General features: G+C 45.6%; 2 protein-coding genes and 1 long non-coding RNA gene across 3 annotated transcripts; 1 reads left to right on the forward strand and 2 right to left on the reverse strand.

Annotated features, from left to right (window-relative positions):
- Positions 1-873: 873 nt before the first annotated feature.
- On the reverse strand, positions 874-1896 carry LOC117833683 (uncharacterized). The gene is made up of 2 exons (XM_034713274.2): positions 1730-1896; positions 874-1495 (listed from the first exon to the last, which is right to left on the reverse strand). The coding sequence occupies exons 1-2, from the start codon at positions 1791-1793 to the stop codon at positions 1170-1172; spliced, it is 390 nt and encodes a 129-aa protein (XP_034569165.1). The 5' UTR covers positions 1794-1896; the 3' UTR covers positions 874-1169.
- Positions 1897-4989: 3093 nt separating this feature from the next.
- LOC117833873 (probable long-chain-alcohol O-fatty-acyltransferase 4) lies at positions 4990-6311 on the reverse strand. The gene has a single exon (XM_034713470.1). The coding sequence runs from the start codon at positions 6266-6268 to the stop codon at positions 5240-5242; it is 1029 nt and encodes a 342-aa protein (XP_034569361.1). The 5' UTR covers positions 6269-6311; the 3' UTR covers positions 4990-5239.
- An 8134-nt stretch (positions 6312-14445) lies between these two features.
- On the forward strand, positions 14446-15546 carry LOC117866353 (uncharacterized). The gene is made up of 3 exons (XR_004642852.2): positions 14446-14511; positions 14857-14946; positions 15490-15546. It is a non-coding gene; the product is annotated as an uncharacterized lncRNA (long non-coding RNA).
- Positions 15547-16414: the final 868 nt, after the last annotated feature.

The following is a 16414-nucleotide window of genomic DNA, read 5'->3' on the forward strand; positions in this document are numbered from 1 at the left end:
GCAACAATGAAAGAATATTGTGTACCTCTTTTTTTCTGGACACAATGTAATACAAGTTGAGAGTTTTACGGAAGTTCTGCAGCGTATAGGAGTAGGTGACGACACTCATGGTCAACTTGAATTGTACGAAGCTTCTAGCAAGGAATATCGGACCATGGAGTATGTTGGAGGCTAAGAATTTATCACGTGCAAGTGCATCTTTTTAGACATAAAGAGAACTTGGTAATTATAAATCCGTGACAAAGTGAGTTGTATATATATTCTGGGAGCACTTTTGGAACTCCGCTAACAAGCAATCTGTGGTAACTAACCACGTGGCAAGCAAGCATGTATACGGTTAGTGTTCGGTACTCCCTCCGTTCCAAATTATAAGTCATTCCAACTTTCTTGGAGAGTCAAAGCATCTCAAGTTTGACCAAATTTATACAATAAAGTGCTAACATTCATGATATCAAATAGGTACCATTGGTTTCTTCATTAAATATATTTTCATAGTATATCTATTCGGTGCCATAAACTTTTGTAATTTTCTCTATAATTTTGGTCAAACATAAAAATGTTTGACTCTCCAAGAAAGTTGGAATGACTTATAATTTGGAACGGAGGGAGTATATCCTGTTATGGTGTGACTTAGAATTGAAAAACCTCTAATTATATCTGAAATTCAGTAGTTCAAATTAATACCTAGTTCCCTCCATCTTTTATACCTTATATACATTTCTAGCTTTTACTTGATATAAGTCGTCTTACAAAGTCAAGAATTTTAGAGGAAAAGTTACATGACCAGAACAAGACCAGAGGTTAAGCACATGAGGCAATCCAAGGACCGGAAAGTTTTTTTATTTTCTAACAAAAGAGTATGAATTCTGCATGTTCAAAACTTGCCAAAGTTTGGTTCATCATGTAGCATACTTTCTTTTACATGTACAGACATACATTTCTTGAGGAGGATCACCGGCTTCCTCAAGCTTTATTGAATATTGAGCAGGACTTACTAGCATCTCTCACTCTCTCTAGCTCTCTCTCTCTCTCGCTCTCGCTCTCTCGCTCTCTCTCAACACACGATAATTATCCATTACAGTAACACTATATATATATATATATATATATATATATATATATATATATCAAAGATGAAAGCTTATTAGCAGGAAACATGCTAATAGCTATTAGCACTGGCCGTCGACCTCAAACTTCCTGGGAGTCATCTGGAAGAAGTGGTCCCAGGCGTACTGGAAGCTGACGGTGGCCATGCTTGCGATGGGCTCGCCGCCATTCACCAGGTAGACTCCTCCGTCGTCAGCGCGGAACGCAGCAGGATCCACGTCCACTGTCGTGGCGAAGCCCCGGGCATCGAGCTGGACGTTCCTGACGGCGCACGGGCACAAGTTCTTCAGCTGCACCTCAAACACCGTGTCGCCCCCGCTCACCACGACGCCTGAGTTGAAGGTCTCCACCTGGATGCTCGATGTGTTGCATCGCTCACCACTTGTTCCTGATCATGGTATTTGTTTCGATAAAAGTTGCTCAGGACACAACGATCGATAATTGAGCAAATATTATATTAGCAATTTGCATAAAAGAAACGCGTGTGGGTACAAATTGCAAGACATATGCTGCATTTCATTATGCTGTTGCTTTAGGACCTCCTGGAGTTACTATTTAAAAGTTGAGCTATGGAGCTAAAATTATTGTTTACACAGCAAGCTTGTCGAAATGCGAGACTCACCACCAAGCAAGATGGCGAAGAAGATGAAAGGGAGGATCGTCCCAACCATGCCCGATGCGGCCATGTTTCTTGTTCTTCCTTTTGGAGACCAGAATCCTTCAGCTAGCTTTGTATGGGCGCTAGTGGGCGATGATCAGCTCTGGCTTGTGGTTTTTCAGGGTGGCGCTACGCGGCAGCGTTCTATTTATAGTCAGGGACAAGGCTCCATCGATTACTTGTAGCAATCTTTACTGCTACATTCAGAGGTCGCTTTCTTCGTGTCACCGCGGACTGGAACACAGAGACAGCCCCAGGGGCCCCCGCTACTATTTTTCTTACAAAATGGCTTCACCAAATTTACTTCGCAGCTAAGTACATCATTGCAAGTAGAAAAGGGACGAAAGAATAAAGGTGGGACATGTTGCTTAGTTCCTTCCTTGCGGTCCACTTTTCGCTAAAAGAGGATCGGCAGGGATGGTGAAAATGTCAACTCGATCTAAGATAACCTGATCGTTGGAAGATGTGAACTTGTCATGGGTTGCATGTAGATAGATGTGAATAGTCGTGGAGATTTCTACTAAGTTAGATACGAAAGATTTCATATGGTTCTTCATCAAATTTGAAATTAATGTCTTAGAACTGTAATTTGTAAGATACCTATGAATAGAACAATGTACATAATTTTCTGGTACTCTCTTCAATTACAAATTGAGCTGCAACACAAGTATTTCATAAAAGAGCAACTTAATTAACAAGAGAAATAATAGAAGCTTCCTTACGAAGAGCTAAATGTAGCTATAAGACACGTAATGCTACGCCATTTGAGACGAGGACAAACATCAAGCACACTATTTGTTGCTTTTGCTTGATATACCTACCATCAAGAGATGAAGTGTACAATAAACTAACAATGTTGTTATTATTGAGGAAACATCACCAAGGGTAGTTCGTCTGGACTAGAACAACCGATGTCTGAATGTAACAATAGTAAGATGATCAAATAAAGGCCTCTCTCTCTCTCTCTCTCAAGGTATTGATAAAGAAACAAGAAAAGATGAACAAAAGAAACATTTCTACAGGCCATCATGATTTACCACAAATGCACAGCTACATTCCATCAATTTGAATAATTACTTAAATGGGCATCATTGAAATTTTCAGGTAAGGTCCCCTATCTTCGAATTCATGCAAACAAAGTATAACCTTGCCCTTACTCACGGTTCGAATTCCTTAAGGGCTAATCATCAGGAACATCGAACATGCCAGCTAAAACACTAGGTGCTAGTAGCGAGAAGCTCCTGCTAGAAAAAGGAATTCCTCTCTGGAGTAAGACGTGAATAAAGGAAATTGAAAGGTTGTAAAAGACTGCACAGTTCAAATTCCGAATGAAGTATACCTCAAGCAAGCACATTATGACCTGGAGGGCATATGATGCCTGGCCAATAGTTTGTTGGATTTTTATTTTTTCTCGTTAGCTTTCCAAACTAGTTAGCAGACATAGGGTTATTCATGAAAGCAAGGGATAATATTTTTTTTGAAAAACTAGCAGGAGCACTGCTGATTCATTTCAGAAGAAAGAAGTTTAGGTGTACAATAGATTCAATATTACATAAGTCAAAGTTATCTCTTAACTCTAACAAACGATAACATGGATACACTAACCCAATTCAGGATTCCAACATGCTCTCTTACGCCAATTGATGCCCTCCTGGATCATGTTTAAGACTAAAGCAAGGGATAATAGAATAAGAATAAAGATGGCATCTAGGATATACGGTTGGTGGAACACATTTCTGTCCGATCAGTGATAGTGCATAGTCGTTTATCTATCAGTATATTTCTGTCCACTGTTTTGCCGAAGAAGAAAAAGCAAAGATTTTACTTTTAACTTTCATGGAATTCAAATCTTGGATTGTTGCATGCCCATGATTCCATCTCAGATAATCCTGCGTCCGGACGTCCGGCGGGAGCAACTTCCGTCGAACGCATGCATCTACTCTAATTATTGGACGCTCTGTTACAACATCAAAACAAAACAGCTGCAGCATTGAAAATTTATGATTGCAATATTGAAAAATATGCGAAAAATAGCTAAACATAATATTCGTGAGAAAAAATTCCCACCGCAACATCCAACACATGTTTCATGCAATATTTCCAAACAAATCATCTTAGGTTGATGTTGAGCCCGTACGGGAGCAAACATTACAACATAAAAAATCAACAGATGAAACATCAAAAGTCAACTGTTGCAATGTCGATACATCTCAGAAATCAATCGTGCAAGTCACTGTTGCAACGTCGATACATCTCAGAAAATCAATCGTGCAACGTCACGGGATGCCAACACCCACACACATCTATAGCACTTGCAACCTCAAAAAAATCTACATATTGCAACGTGACCTTCGGGGAGAACTATCTTCAGACTCCTCTATGGCCATCAGTGAGCACGGAGTAGGAGCCGCTGGCCAAATCCTCCACATCCCTTCCACCGTTTCCAAATCGCCACCACCCGAAGCTCCCTCATCCTCTGAGCTCCACCCCCAATCCCTCCATCGACAGCCCCAAGCATCGACTGGCCCAGGATTCGAGTTTTCTTGTGGCTGCCATTGCCGCCGGCTGCCGAGCTCGACCCCGCCGGCGAACTCCACCCTCCAGTCCCCTTTGTCACCAGCAAACCCTTCAAACCGAGTCCCGATGAGCCTGCAATGCGCCACGGACACAACGAGGGGCGGCGCGGGCGTAGAGCAGCTCCTCCGTCGGGCGCACGGCGAGCGGCGGCACGGGCGGAGCAGCTCCCCCCATCCGTCCGGAAGAGGAGCAGGCTGGGGTGGAGCACCGCGACGGCGAGGCGCCATGGCCTCCGTCTCTGCTGTGGAGCTTAGAGAAGAGAACGAGCGGAGAAGACAACAGTGGATAAGAATTCATGGAGGTGGTGGCTGGGTCCTGCGTCCGATATTTTTGTGCAGCGTCAAAGCGCGGATCCTAGCATTACCGATCCTAAGAATTCCCTTAGATGTTGCCACTTTGCACACCTAACTATTTGCGATTATTAGCAGCCTTATGCCACGGCGCCGGCGGGCAGTCATGCTAACTCCGGCTGGGCAGCAGATGGCGCTTCGTGTTGCCCGGTGATTGCCATGTAGAACGAAACAAACTGAAATCCCTGCTACAAAACATTATACTTGCAAAAGTAGGGCATGCAATCTGATCCCAGTAATTTTAGTTGTCGGGCCGTGAAAGTTTTAAGTGGAACCGGACGGACTGCAAGATCAGAATGAATGAAACAAACTGTGAATTCAGCAATATGAAAAGACCATAACAAGTCTTGTTTTAAAATAATTTGTAAAGGCATTTATTTTTATGACGTCCTTACAACATGTTGGCACTATTATACGCCACTACATTGTTGACCCACTGTAGGCGTTAGGTGTACCAGGGGCGTCGTCCTCTCATTATTATTGATGATTGCTATGCCTAGCACTGCATAGAGACAGAGACTGACGCTTCCAACTCTTAATAGCGACGTCAAACATACCGGAGCAGCTTCCGCCTGGCGTCCGCGATGCCCGCCGCCAGCGCTGCGTACTCCTCCAGCAGCATCTCCTCCGCTCCACCCCGGTAGAGCGGCGGGAAGAAGAGCCAGAACGTTGTGCTCATCACGAGCACCGCGACGATCGCCGTCGCCACGGGCCGTGGCGGCGGCGGCCAACCCCTCACCGCCCACCGCCGCGCGCACCAGTCCTCGGCCACGCAGCACGCGCCGTGAAGCAGGAAGAATGCGACCGTCTCTCCAGTGGGTGGTAGCCAGGTGAGGTACCAGGTTATCACCTCGTGCATCAGACCGGAAACGATGAACGTGAGGAAGACACCAGCCGGTTTCCCGGCCCGGGCGCGCACGGGGTCGTAGACCGACGGCCGGAGGATGGCGGATGCCATGAGGTTCCACCGTCTGCCCCAGAAGTCCCGGAGGGACGACGCCAGGTACGGCTTGTTGAACTGCGGCTCCAGCTCCATACCGAGCGCGCTGCCGGCGGCCGCGATGCAGGGGAGGATGAGGTCCAAGAAGCAGTACAGGTGGATACCAAACAGAACGAGGCGCACGTTGAGATGCAGGTTCTTGAATTGGAGGAGATGGATGACGGCGGCGATGACGGAGACCTTGACCGCGCAGGAAACGAGCCATGATGATTTAGCTCCGGACGACATTGCTGCCGCTGCAGCGTCGGGACGGTCATGGTGCCGCTTGAGCTTGACTGGGAGCGCCGTGGTGAAGACGAAAGGGAGCACGGGGAGGGCGGGGTCGAGCGGCCCGCGGCCGGCGGCGAGGAGAGCGACCTTAAACACGCCGAGCCACGCGAGAATGAAGGCCGAAATGCCCCGGACCATGGGCGACGAGAAGGACATGGGGACCGCGGCGAGAAACGCGATCACCGGGAGGAGCGCGGCGAGGCGGGGCAAGCCGGGGCGGAGGCGCGTGCATGCAACGCGCGCGTACAGGGCGGCGGCCGCCACCGCCAGGGAGACCATCGCGATGCTGTCCGGCAGAAGTTCCATGGCTATGCGATGATTGTGGGCTGTCGCTCGCTTTCGTGCTGCACAAATGTGGAACTGTGTGGGTCGTTGTTCCGTTGTGCTGTATTTATTGTATATTATAAACAATTTAAGCATCAGACAAAGACTTGAAGACACTACAGTTGAGCACAGGTTAGTTCTCTAGTAGTGGCCCGCCTCAGCCTACCTTGCTCCCCTCGCCCACCGCCGCTCCCCTCCGCCTGCCTCCGGACACGCCAGCCGCCGCTCGCCCACCCACACCCGTCGGTCACCCGCCCGCTCGGCCGCCCACCGCCTGGCCGTGCCGGCTCGCCGCACCACCTCCGGCTGGCCAGCACCGCTCCCCCGCGCACCACTGTCCTGCCCTTAACCTGCTACCGCTCCTCACTACCAATGAGGGGCAAGTAGGGGGGAAGGGGAGGGCAGCAGAGGGGGAGGGGGCAGGAGAGGAAAGCAAAGAAGAGAGGGAGGAAGGCGGCGGTGGCAGCGCAGAGAGCAGAAAGGAGGAGATGGAGGAGAGGAGGCGCCGATGGAGGGAGAGAGGAAGCGCTTGGAAGAAAGAGGAGAGGAGGAGAGCGCTGCCTGTGTGAGGATAACTGAGGAAGGGTGAGAGCAAGATAAGGTGGGGAGAGAGGGGACCGTGTGGAAAGGATATTTTATCCTAGTTGGAACCACCAACCGGGACTAAAGGCCCCCTAGTCCCGGTTGGAATTACTTAGTCCCGGTTAGTAATTCCAACCAGGACTAAAGGCCCCTTTAGTCCCAGTTGGTGTTTCCAATCGGGATAAAATGCCCCATTGTCCCACTAGCCGTTACAACTGGCACTAAAGGGGGGGCTTTAGTTCGGTTGGTCTTTCCAACTGGGACTAAAGCTCCCCTCGTTGATGACCTTCGGTGGCTCATTTTTGACCCGGGACTACAGGCACTTTAGTCCCGAGTCCAAAGTCAAAGGGGACAAAAGGGGTTGGATGGAAGGTGAGTTCTCTAGTAGTGGGCTGTGAGTGTGACGTTAATATGATGGCGACTTAATCAAACATACCACTGTGAGTTCAGTACGGGTGACAAGACATCAAGTTGAGATATTTACGATGAGTGGTTGATCGAATGATTTGATGCTTTGCCGGTTGAGTCTATATTTTATGTATGCATGATTATGCTAACAGATAACTAAAAGTGTTGTCTTGTGTGTGTTGCATTCTGCAGGTGTGTTTGTGTAAAATGTACCTTATGTATTGTGCCTCTTAGCTTATGATGTGCAGGTGTTGGATGCTAAATGGAAGTCGACAGTTTGAGGTGAAAGTCAAGCGAAAGGTTCAAACCAATGGACTAAGGGGGAACTTATGGGCAATCCACATGGTGCACTGTATACCAAAAGTACACAGACAGGTTGGAGACATCGTCGATCGAGGTCAAACAGGACGGATGCGAGTTGAGTAGGTGGCCCAGAAGTGGGAGTGAAAGACTTGCGTTGAAGGCTTGGTGGAGGTCGGACACGCGTCGACATCAGTGACTCACGTCTTGCGGGGCATGCAAGAAGGTTTGACCGTTTTAGCCTCAAAACCGGGGATGACACTACAAGGTTCCACCTCTAATGCCACACCACATGATTGCAACACCACTAATTTGGTTGCCATAGGTGGATCATATTGCAACCTTTTCATAAAATGGTTGCAATATGTGCCTATAATGCAATGGACTAAATGTGTTGCAATATGTGTGGTTTGTCGTTGCAACAGGCATGTGCTATTGCAACTATTTAAGAATTGTGTTGCAATTAGTTGGCATTATTGCCATGGCACTTTTGAGTTGCAATAGTATTGATTTTCGTTGCAATTACTCGGTGTTATTGCAACTATATTGGATTTGGTTGCTTTTGCTTGTAACTATTGCTATGGTTGTTCTGGGTTGCAATAATCTTCCATGGTGTTGCAATTGCTAGAGTGATTATTGCAACAAGAATTATGAATGGATGCAATAGCATGTTCCTATTGCCACGATTTTCTGGGGTTGTAATAATCTTTTGTGGCGTTGCAATTGTTAAGTACTTATTGCAACTACAATCCTAAATGGACGCAATATCATGTTAATATTGCTACGATTTTTTTGTGTTGCTATAGACTACCCCTAATGCAACGGTCTAAAAATGTTGCAATGTACCAAAAATGGTTGCAATAGACAAAATGCTCCACGCATTAGACTACACCTGATGCAACGGCCTAAAAGTGTTGCAATATACAAAAATGGTTGCAATAGAAAAAATGCTCCACGCATTTTTGAATAATATATTCTATGAACACATTTGGAGAGTATTCAGAAGAGCCTAGGTTGCGGTTCAACATGCGAGAGACCCGCGACAATTCTGATCGGACGGACGATGCTGCGAGCTGGTGGATCCGACGGTTAACGGGCGACGTGGCTACATCCTCTGCCCGATGATTCGTTCTTTAAAGATAAGGAGCTGTTTCCGTTCAACTCTATGGGATGTTCTTAAGGGGAAAAAACTACTCCTAGGCCATTTTCGGGCCAGTAAGGCCCTCAAGCAAATAAAACTAGTAGGCCCACATAAGCCCATCCCAAATTTAGGAAAATAGGAGCGGCCTGCTGCAGCACATCGGCTCTTACTGTAAAGCAGGCCGGCCTTATATTTGAAATACTTGTAGTTTGATGTTTTCTGATCCATTTGAAGGATTAAAGGATTGCTTCGTTCTACAGAGTCCGAACTCCGAAATGGTTGAGACAGCGACGCCACGTCACGTTCTGAACGACAAAGTATGCCACGGCGCCTCTTCCTTGGGAAGAACAGAGCAGCAGGGGCAGCACGTCGCTTGCGCAGTATCTACACTGTTCGAGCAAGCAAGCGCGCCACCGCATACATGGACGAGAAGACGCAGAGAATCGCGCCATCAGCTAGCTAGGAAACCCTCGACGTCCAAGGACTCCGACCGATGACGACGCGCTGAACGAGGGCGGCACGATCACGGCGAGGACAAGTTGAACGACCTCTCCTGCACGCGCAGCAGCTCGGCGGCGTCATCGGCACCCCAGGGATCTCCGGCTCCAAGCGCTGACGATGACGGGGGCGGCGCCGCCGCCGTTCGCCTCGGCACGACGAAGCTCGGGTGCACCGCGTGCTTGGCGGCACGCGCGGCCTCAGCCTGCTGCGGCGTCTGCGGCGGCGCGGGGGCGGCCGCCGCCGGCTGCTGGCAGCGCCGGAACACCGCGGCGAGCGCGAACTGCTCGCCCACCCCGGCGCACGCCGTGGCCCTGCCCGCGGCTGCCACCCGCGCCATCACGTGCTGCAGGTTCTTGCTCAGCCTGGCCCTCGCCGCGCCGCCGCCGCCGCCGCAGTACCGGGCGCGGCCCGCGAAGTTGGTGCGCGTGCTCTCGCCGCGCAGCGCGTGGGCCGCCTCGTCGTAGGCGCGCGCCGCCTCCTCGGCGGTGTCGAACGTGCCGAGCCAAAGGCGGACGCGCTGCGCCGAGTCCTTGATCTCCGCGACCCACCGCCCCAATGGCCGCTGCCGCACGCCGACGAAGCGGCGCCCGCGGCAAGCCGTCGCTGCCCTGCCGCCGCTCTCCTGCTGAACGCGGACTAAAGCGTTGCAAGTAATGAAGGGAGGCAAGCGTTGTCATTAATTAAGCACAGGAAACCAGGGCAAACGCGTAGCCAAAATCACTTTATTTGCGTAAATCATCTAAACGCCTCAATGTTTTTCTAAATTTTTTTAAAACTATCACATTGTCCGGATAATGAATAGCTGGAGTTTTAAAATTTTTGAAACTTATTTGATTATATCATTTAAATGAATTTCTGCGTGGTTACGAAAGTAATTCCAAATTAAACTATGCGTACTTTCCAATAGTATCCTTAAAAATTATAAAAAATACATTTATGTTCACACATTTCACTTTATCCCATATCTTATAGTTTCTGGGGGAAAACATTTGTTTGCTTGGGATAATTCATCCTTCTATTTCTAAATTACCATAAAATAATTGCAATAATTGTAAATTTTGTCAGAAAAAAGTATATAATTTTGCATGTTGACATATTTTTGTCACATAATTATTACATAAAAAACTCAAATAATTTTAACAAGGTAGTAGTATGTTCACAAATTGGTAGATCCCTCGCATAGTTATGTGATAATATAAAAGATTTGTGTAATTGTGAACAATATATACTGCCACTTTATCGGATGGAGTAATCACAAATACAAAAATTGTAGATATCATTGGTTTCTACAACTTTCTTGTTTACAACTTTTTCATGTGAAATCATTTACTATCTCAAAATATTATTTGAAGTTGTCATATTTTGAAATTCAAATTTTGAATTGTTCAAACAAAGTCGGATAGAGAGATAACCAAACAAAAAATTGCAGATCTCATTGGTTTCTACAACTTTATTTTTGATGGATTTTTCATTTGAAATCATGTACTTTCTTATAATATTGTTTGAAGTTTTCACATTTTGAAATTAAAATTTTGAATTATTGAAACAAAATCGGATAGAGAAATGGCTAAAACAAAAGTTGTAGATATCGATGATTTCTAAAACTTTGTACTCCCTCCATCCCAAATTGTAAGTCATTCCAAGAATCTTGGAGAGTCAAAATATATCAAGTTTGACCAAATTTATATGATAATATAATAACATTTATGATGTCAACTAAATATCATTATACTCTTCATCAATTATATTTTCATAATATACCTATTTGATGTCATAAATCTTTATAATTTTCTCTATAATTTTGATCAAACTTGAAATGCTTTGACTCTCCAAGATTCTTGGAATGACTTACAATTTGAGATGGAGGGAGTATTAGACAATTTTTCCATTCGAATTCATTTATAGTTGATAAATTAATGACAATAATAACTATGAACTTTACTAGAAATTGAAAATAAAAGTACCACAAGACAGCAATGGGCCTAAACCTCAAAATGAACCCGTTACTATGCTTAGCCCATAATTCATGACCATCGATTCAAGATCCAAAGACCTTCGTTGCGCCCATGAAGTATGAAAAGGACTTCCCTGCCGAAACCCTAGCCCTCTCCCCGCAGCCGCGCTGGGCCGCTTGCCCCGCACCGCTCGCAAAAGCTGCGCCGCACAGCCGCACTCACGGCCTCCCGCACGCCAGGCCGCAGCGGCACAGCCTCCCTTGGCTTCCGCTCGACCGCTCCCAGCCTCCCACGCCTCGCGCCCAGCGGACGGACTTGCTTTGTTATAGTTTATTGCTTACGGCAAATCTGTTGCTGTTCCTCTTGCCGTGACCATATTAAATACATCAGTGTGCAAAACATGTTGACAAGTACAAAGCATTGTTTTTTTGTTCGAGGTATTAAACTCGGATTTTGACAAGTACAAAACACGTTGGATATTATACGATCAATTGGTATAATCAGCAAAGTTAATGTACATAACTGGGTTGGCAAAACAGAGGCGGCAAGAGACATTATACAATACAAATCAATACCCTATCCGCACACAAATAACGAAAACGTTACAAAACACACAAGACGAGCTGCTAGTGTATATTCCTATGTGGTCTGAAGACTGAACATCACATTGTTGCATGGCTAGCTTAACATGAAAACCGCTTCACAAAATTCAGAACTCGGGTCTGCAGTCTGCACACGCAGCTCAGTCACTGATAACGTTCAGCGCGAACTTGGACAGTAGATTTGGAATCCCAGATATGACCGAACCATAAACCTGCAAATGGGGGATTGATAGGACAGATGTTAAGAGGAACCTCCTGGGCCCTTGACTCCAAAATCTCAGAACCCAAACATACCTGAGCGTTGTTATGAATCTGGGACAGAGGCACGACCAGCAGCTTCATGTTCCTGGGCACGATGATAACGGCCGCGTCCAATAATAACGGCCTGCGTAAATCACGACTCCACGTTTTCCCCTCCCCGTGTTACGTGACTATTCATCTCCCTTCCTAATACCCTTGCTAATCTAATCGGGTGGGAGAACAGACGATAGTCGCAGCCGCCAGGCGCCGGTTAGGGTTTCGGGCTTCGCCACCGCCCGCCTCTCGCAGCCGTCGTGTGCAGCGTCGTCTCGGTCTCCTTCCACCACTACCTCCCAGATGAGAGCACCACTGGCCTAACTCCTGCGTTTGGTCCCTGCTTCTGCCTACGTTCCCAATACAAGCAACCTCCGGCACTCCCTCCCCGGCACCCGGCCATGAGCCATCCGTACACAACACACGGCCCTTTTTCTTTTTGATGATGTAAACTAGATCTGCAGGATGCCAACATTAAAATGAAAAATAAAGTGTCAGCCAGTTGGTTTCTATTCTGCTGGTTATTGTCCATGACATCCTTCTCCTCTGGATGAATTAACCTTCAAATTCCTTGATGTGAGTGTGATACACTAGCACTTAGTACAAGTAAACCAGGAAATTGAGCAATTAGCAAGCAACTGTTAAATGTAGCTGATTGATAATCATGATTGTGGAAGCACTACCGGAAACAGGAAGGTTGCTGAGTGCCTGAGGCACTCGGCAAAGGCCGAAAAACTCTCGGCAAAGAGTTCGCCGAGTGTAACACTCGGCGAACGGTACTCGGCGAACTTCCCTACGGCAAACGGTGGAGTTGCCGAGTGTCGAACATCGAGCACTCGGCAAATGATTTGCCGAGTGTCAAAAAGCACTCGGCAAACATTTTCGGAAAAAATAAAAAAAAAACAAAAACAGCCGCCGGCCGTCGGCCACGGCCGCGGCCACCACGCCGCCACCGGCCGCCACGCCCGCTGCCGCCACGCCTGCTGCCGCTCGCTGCTGCCGCCCGCCGCTGCCGCCCGCCACCACGCGCCAAATCCGAAGGGGAGAGAGGTGGGGGCCACCAGATCCGTGCCGGAGGGGAAGAAGGGGGTGCGGATCCGGCCGGAGGGGAGGGAGCTGGGGAAGGAGAGGCCGGATCCGGAGGGGAAGAAGGGGGCGGGGGCGGGCGGGGCCGGGGACCGGGCGCCGGGGGCCGGGGGCGCCGGTCGTCGGGCGGCGGGGCGGGGGACGCTGGGCGGCGGGCCGGGGGGCGCCGGGCGCCGGGGCCGGGGGCGGGGGGAGAGAGGAAGAGGTGAGGGAGTAGTAGTGGCGGAGGAGATCGAGGGGGCTGGGTGCGGTGCAGGGATAAGGTTCGGTTGGGAAAAACAAAAGGTCGCCGAGTGTCCTAGGGTGACACTCGGTGAACGGTTGTTTGCCGAGTGTCTAACCTAGGACACTCGGCAAAGATATTTTTAAAAAAATTAAAAAATATCTAACAGTTTTAAAAAATTGTCAAAAATTTAAATGAAATAATATATATTCTCTATTGACTATACAAAAAGTTTTGTAGTCAAATCAAAACTCGACCGTCATTTTGACTCCAAATCTTATGCAATCCTTCTCAACGTTACTATTCTTCTTCTGAAATGCTTCGGTTTGTAAACATCGTACGTGACGAAATGTGCAAAACATTCTCAATTTTTTTCCACAGCCTCCACCTATGATATCATCACATCATGACAAATCTCATGATTTTCAGACTTTGCTTGTTTTTTTTATAATTTAAAAATACCACTGCCACACGTTCGTGGTCGTGTTTCCTGAACAAGATGTTCAAAATTTCTTCTCATTTCATGGTTCAGGTCTCAAATTGGGCCGAATAACATGAATATCATTTTTCTACTCATTTTTTTCCATATTTTGAATCACTTGCAGTTCAAATTTGACTTATACTAAAAATTTCCTTGAAATGCAATTAATTAAATAAATATAGCAAATAAATCCAAAAATATACCAAATTTTAACATGGAGTACCACATGTTGTATGTGGGGAGTAGAAAAAATTTCAAGGTGAGAAGAGGAATTTTTTTTTGCCGAGTGTCAAAAAAAACACTCGGCAAACCCCCCTCTTTGCCGAGTGTTTTTTTTGACACTCGGCAAAGAGGGTGGTTTGCCGAGTGTTTTTTATTTGACACTCAGCAAAGCCCCAATTTGTCGAGTGTTTTTTTTTGCCGAGTGTTTTTGGCTTGGCACTCGGCAAAGAGCTTGTTTGCCGAGTGTCCGAAAAAAACACTCGGCAAAAAAAAAAACACTCAGCAAAGTTTCCGGTAGTGAAGTATGTAAATGTACCATTGCTTCCAAATTTGAAGTACACTGATTATTAATATGATCAAATTCAAATAGGTCAAAGCTACTGCAGAGAATGTGGATGAAGCAGTTAGAGAGCTTCCTGATCCCAACGTGGTAAGGTACATCTATTTTTTTGCTTACTATTTTCCAAAAGCATATGCCAGCGACTGACTATTCAGAAGCTTGCTCGGTATAATCCTATAAATATACGGTAGCTTGCTATTTTGGATGTCCAGTTAATGCTCTATATTAAAATGCAAGTTCTGCTAACAAAGAGACAACTATAAGTATGAGATGGGGCAGCTTGAGAAGAGAAGGTAAAGGTCAGCACACAATTGAACTATACAGATGGTCTCAGCACATTATAAAATAGAAACCATAACCACAATGTTTAATTTAAATTAATGTGAATATTTTAGATGCCTGCTTTGTTTAGACAGTTCTTTGTGGTATTTGCAGACACCAGAGGACCTGTGGGCAACTTACTCTAAACCTGTTTCTCCAAAACCTCACAAACGATACAACTCTTCTTGGATAGCGATACAAAAGGTATGCTATAGACAGTTCTTTGTTAAGGTTATGATGCAAGTAGCACTCAACCAATAGCGATGAGTCAAACTGCTTTAGGATTATTTTCCATTATGCTTAAGGTATTGGACAGACGAAAGTCCAAAGCTGGATGACAATCTGCACACATATTTGCAATGGTTCAGTTCAACCTTTTTCAAATTGTAATATCTTCCATACTTAAGTTGGACAATCTGCACATATATTTGCAATGGTTCAGTTCAATCTTTTTCAAATTGTAATTTCTTCCATAACTAAGCTTGTGTAGTATGAATACCATCTCATTACAGATGTGCACAATGGTGCTTGCTCTTGCATACAATCTTTGCCATATCATGAACTTGCAATATTCTTTTGTGATGTTTAACATATTAAGAGTATGTAGAAAATATTCAATGCACAAAATGCTTGATTTTTTTTGTAACTTGGTATTCATCAGATTGGTTTATGCATGCCAAAAATATAAAATACATGTTACAATTTCAGTTCCATTGTAGCATATTATAACTTCTGGTGGTATTTCAGATTACAAAATCTGGGGAGAAGATTGGTTTAAAGCACTTCAAGCCTGTAAAACCTTTGTCAGTCTTGTACAATTCAAAATATTTATTTAGTAATGATGACAGTTGGTCAGTCTTGTGATTTTTCTTATGTCATGTTTGAGTCATGTATGTTCTAGCTAGAATCTATGATTTGCATCATCTGAATACAATGCCTGGGCCTCATGTTCCTTGGTCTTGTTTATGAATTTTTCTTTGTTTTAAGAATGGTTACAATACCAATCTTTGATTTTATCTCCAGTGTACACCTGGTGGAGTTGCAAGGCAGTGGTGAATTATTTGCAATGAAGGCAATGGACAAATCAGTGATGTTGAACCGCAACAAGGTAATTTCTTAAACTAAATTTTGACATTATGTTCTGTCTTCTGTGTCCTTTATCCTTTTACACACTGACTACTGCAAGTAGTAATTGAACGAATCGTTTTATGTCTATATGGTTGGGTGGATGTGCATACCTCCTGCTGCGGGAAGGGAGGGGTAGTGTTTCAAGCTAGTAAACTAAAAGAATGAAGGGGGAATTTTGATGGTAAAACTTTACTACTGTGATGGTAGCACAAATCTTCCAAGAGTGTAAAACATTAATTTATTTAGGAAGTTTGTGTAGTATTTATCAAGATATTTGTGGATACCGGAGGCAAGAGGGCAATTCTAAACATCCATATCAAGTCTGTTCATTCTATATGGATTATTAAGCTGCATTTCATTTCTGCAACCTGCAGGTTCATCGAGTTTGTATCGAAAGAGAAATATACTCACTGTTGGATCATCCGTTTCTCCCAATATTATATACTTCATTCCAGGTCAGTTCTATGAGTTATGTGGCTGTGTCTTATCTTAGCCATTTTAAAGATTCTAAATAAAGAAAAAGGTACTTATGAGTACTTTGCTT

This window comes from Setaria viridis, chromosome 8 (genome assembly GCF_005286985.2).
Source record: "Setaria viridis chromosome 8, Setaria_viridis_v4.0, whole genome shotgun sequence".
Lineage (NCBI taxonomy): Eukaryota > Viridiplantae > Streptophyta > Magnoliopsida > Poales > Poaceae > Setaria > Setaria viridis.

What these genes read in the sequence shown, in the direction of transcription:
- LOC117833683 (XM_034713274.2), bottom strand. Translation starts at nt 1,793, where the DNA reads ATGGCCGCATCGGGCATGGTTGGGACGATCCTCCCTTTCATCTTCTTC. An exon ending in CTTCGCCATCTTGCTTGGTG is followed by an intron (nt 1,496 to 1,729) that starts GTGAGTCTCGCA and finishes TACCATGATCAG; the next exon opens with GAACAAGTGGTGAGCGATGC.
- LOC117833873 (XM_034713470.1), bottom strand. Translation starts at nt 6,268, where the DNA reads ATGGAACTTCTGCCGGACAGCATCGCGATGGTCTCCCTGGCGGTGGCG.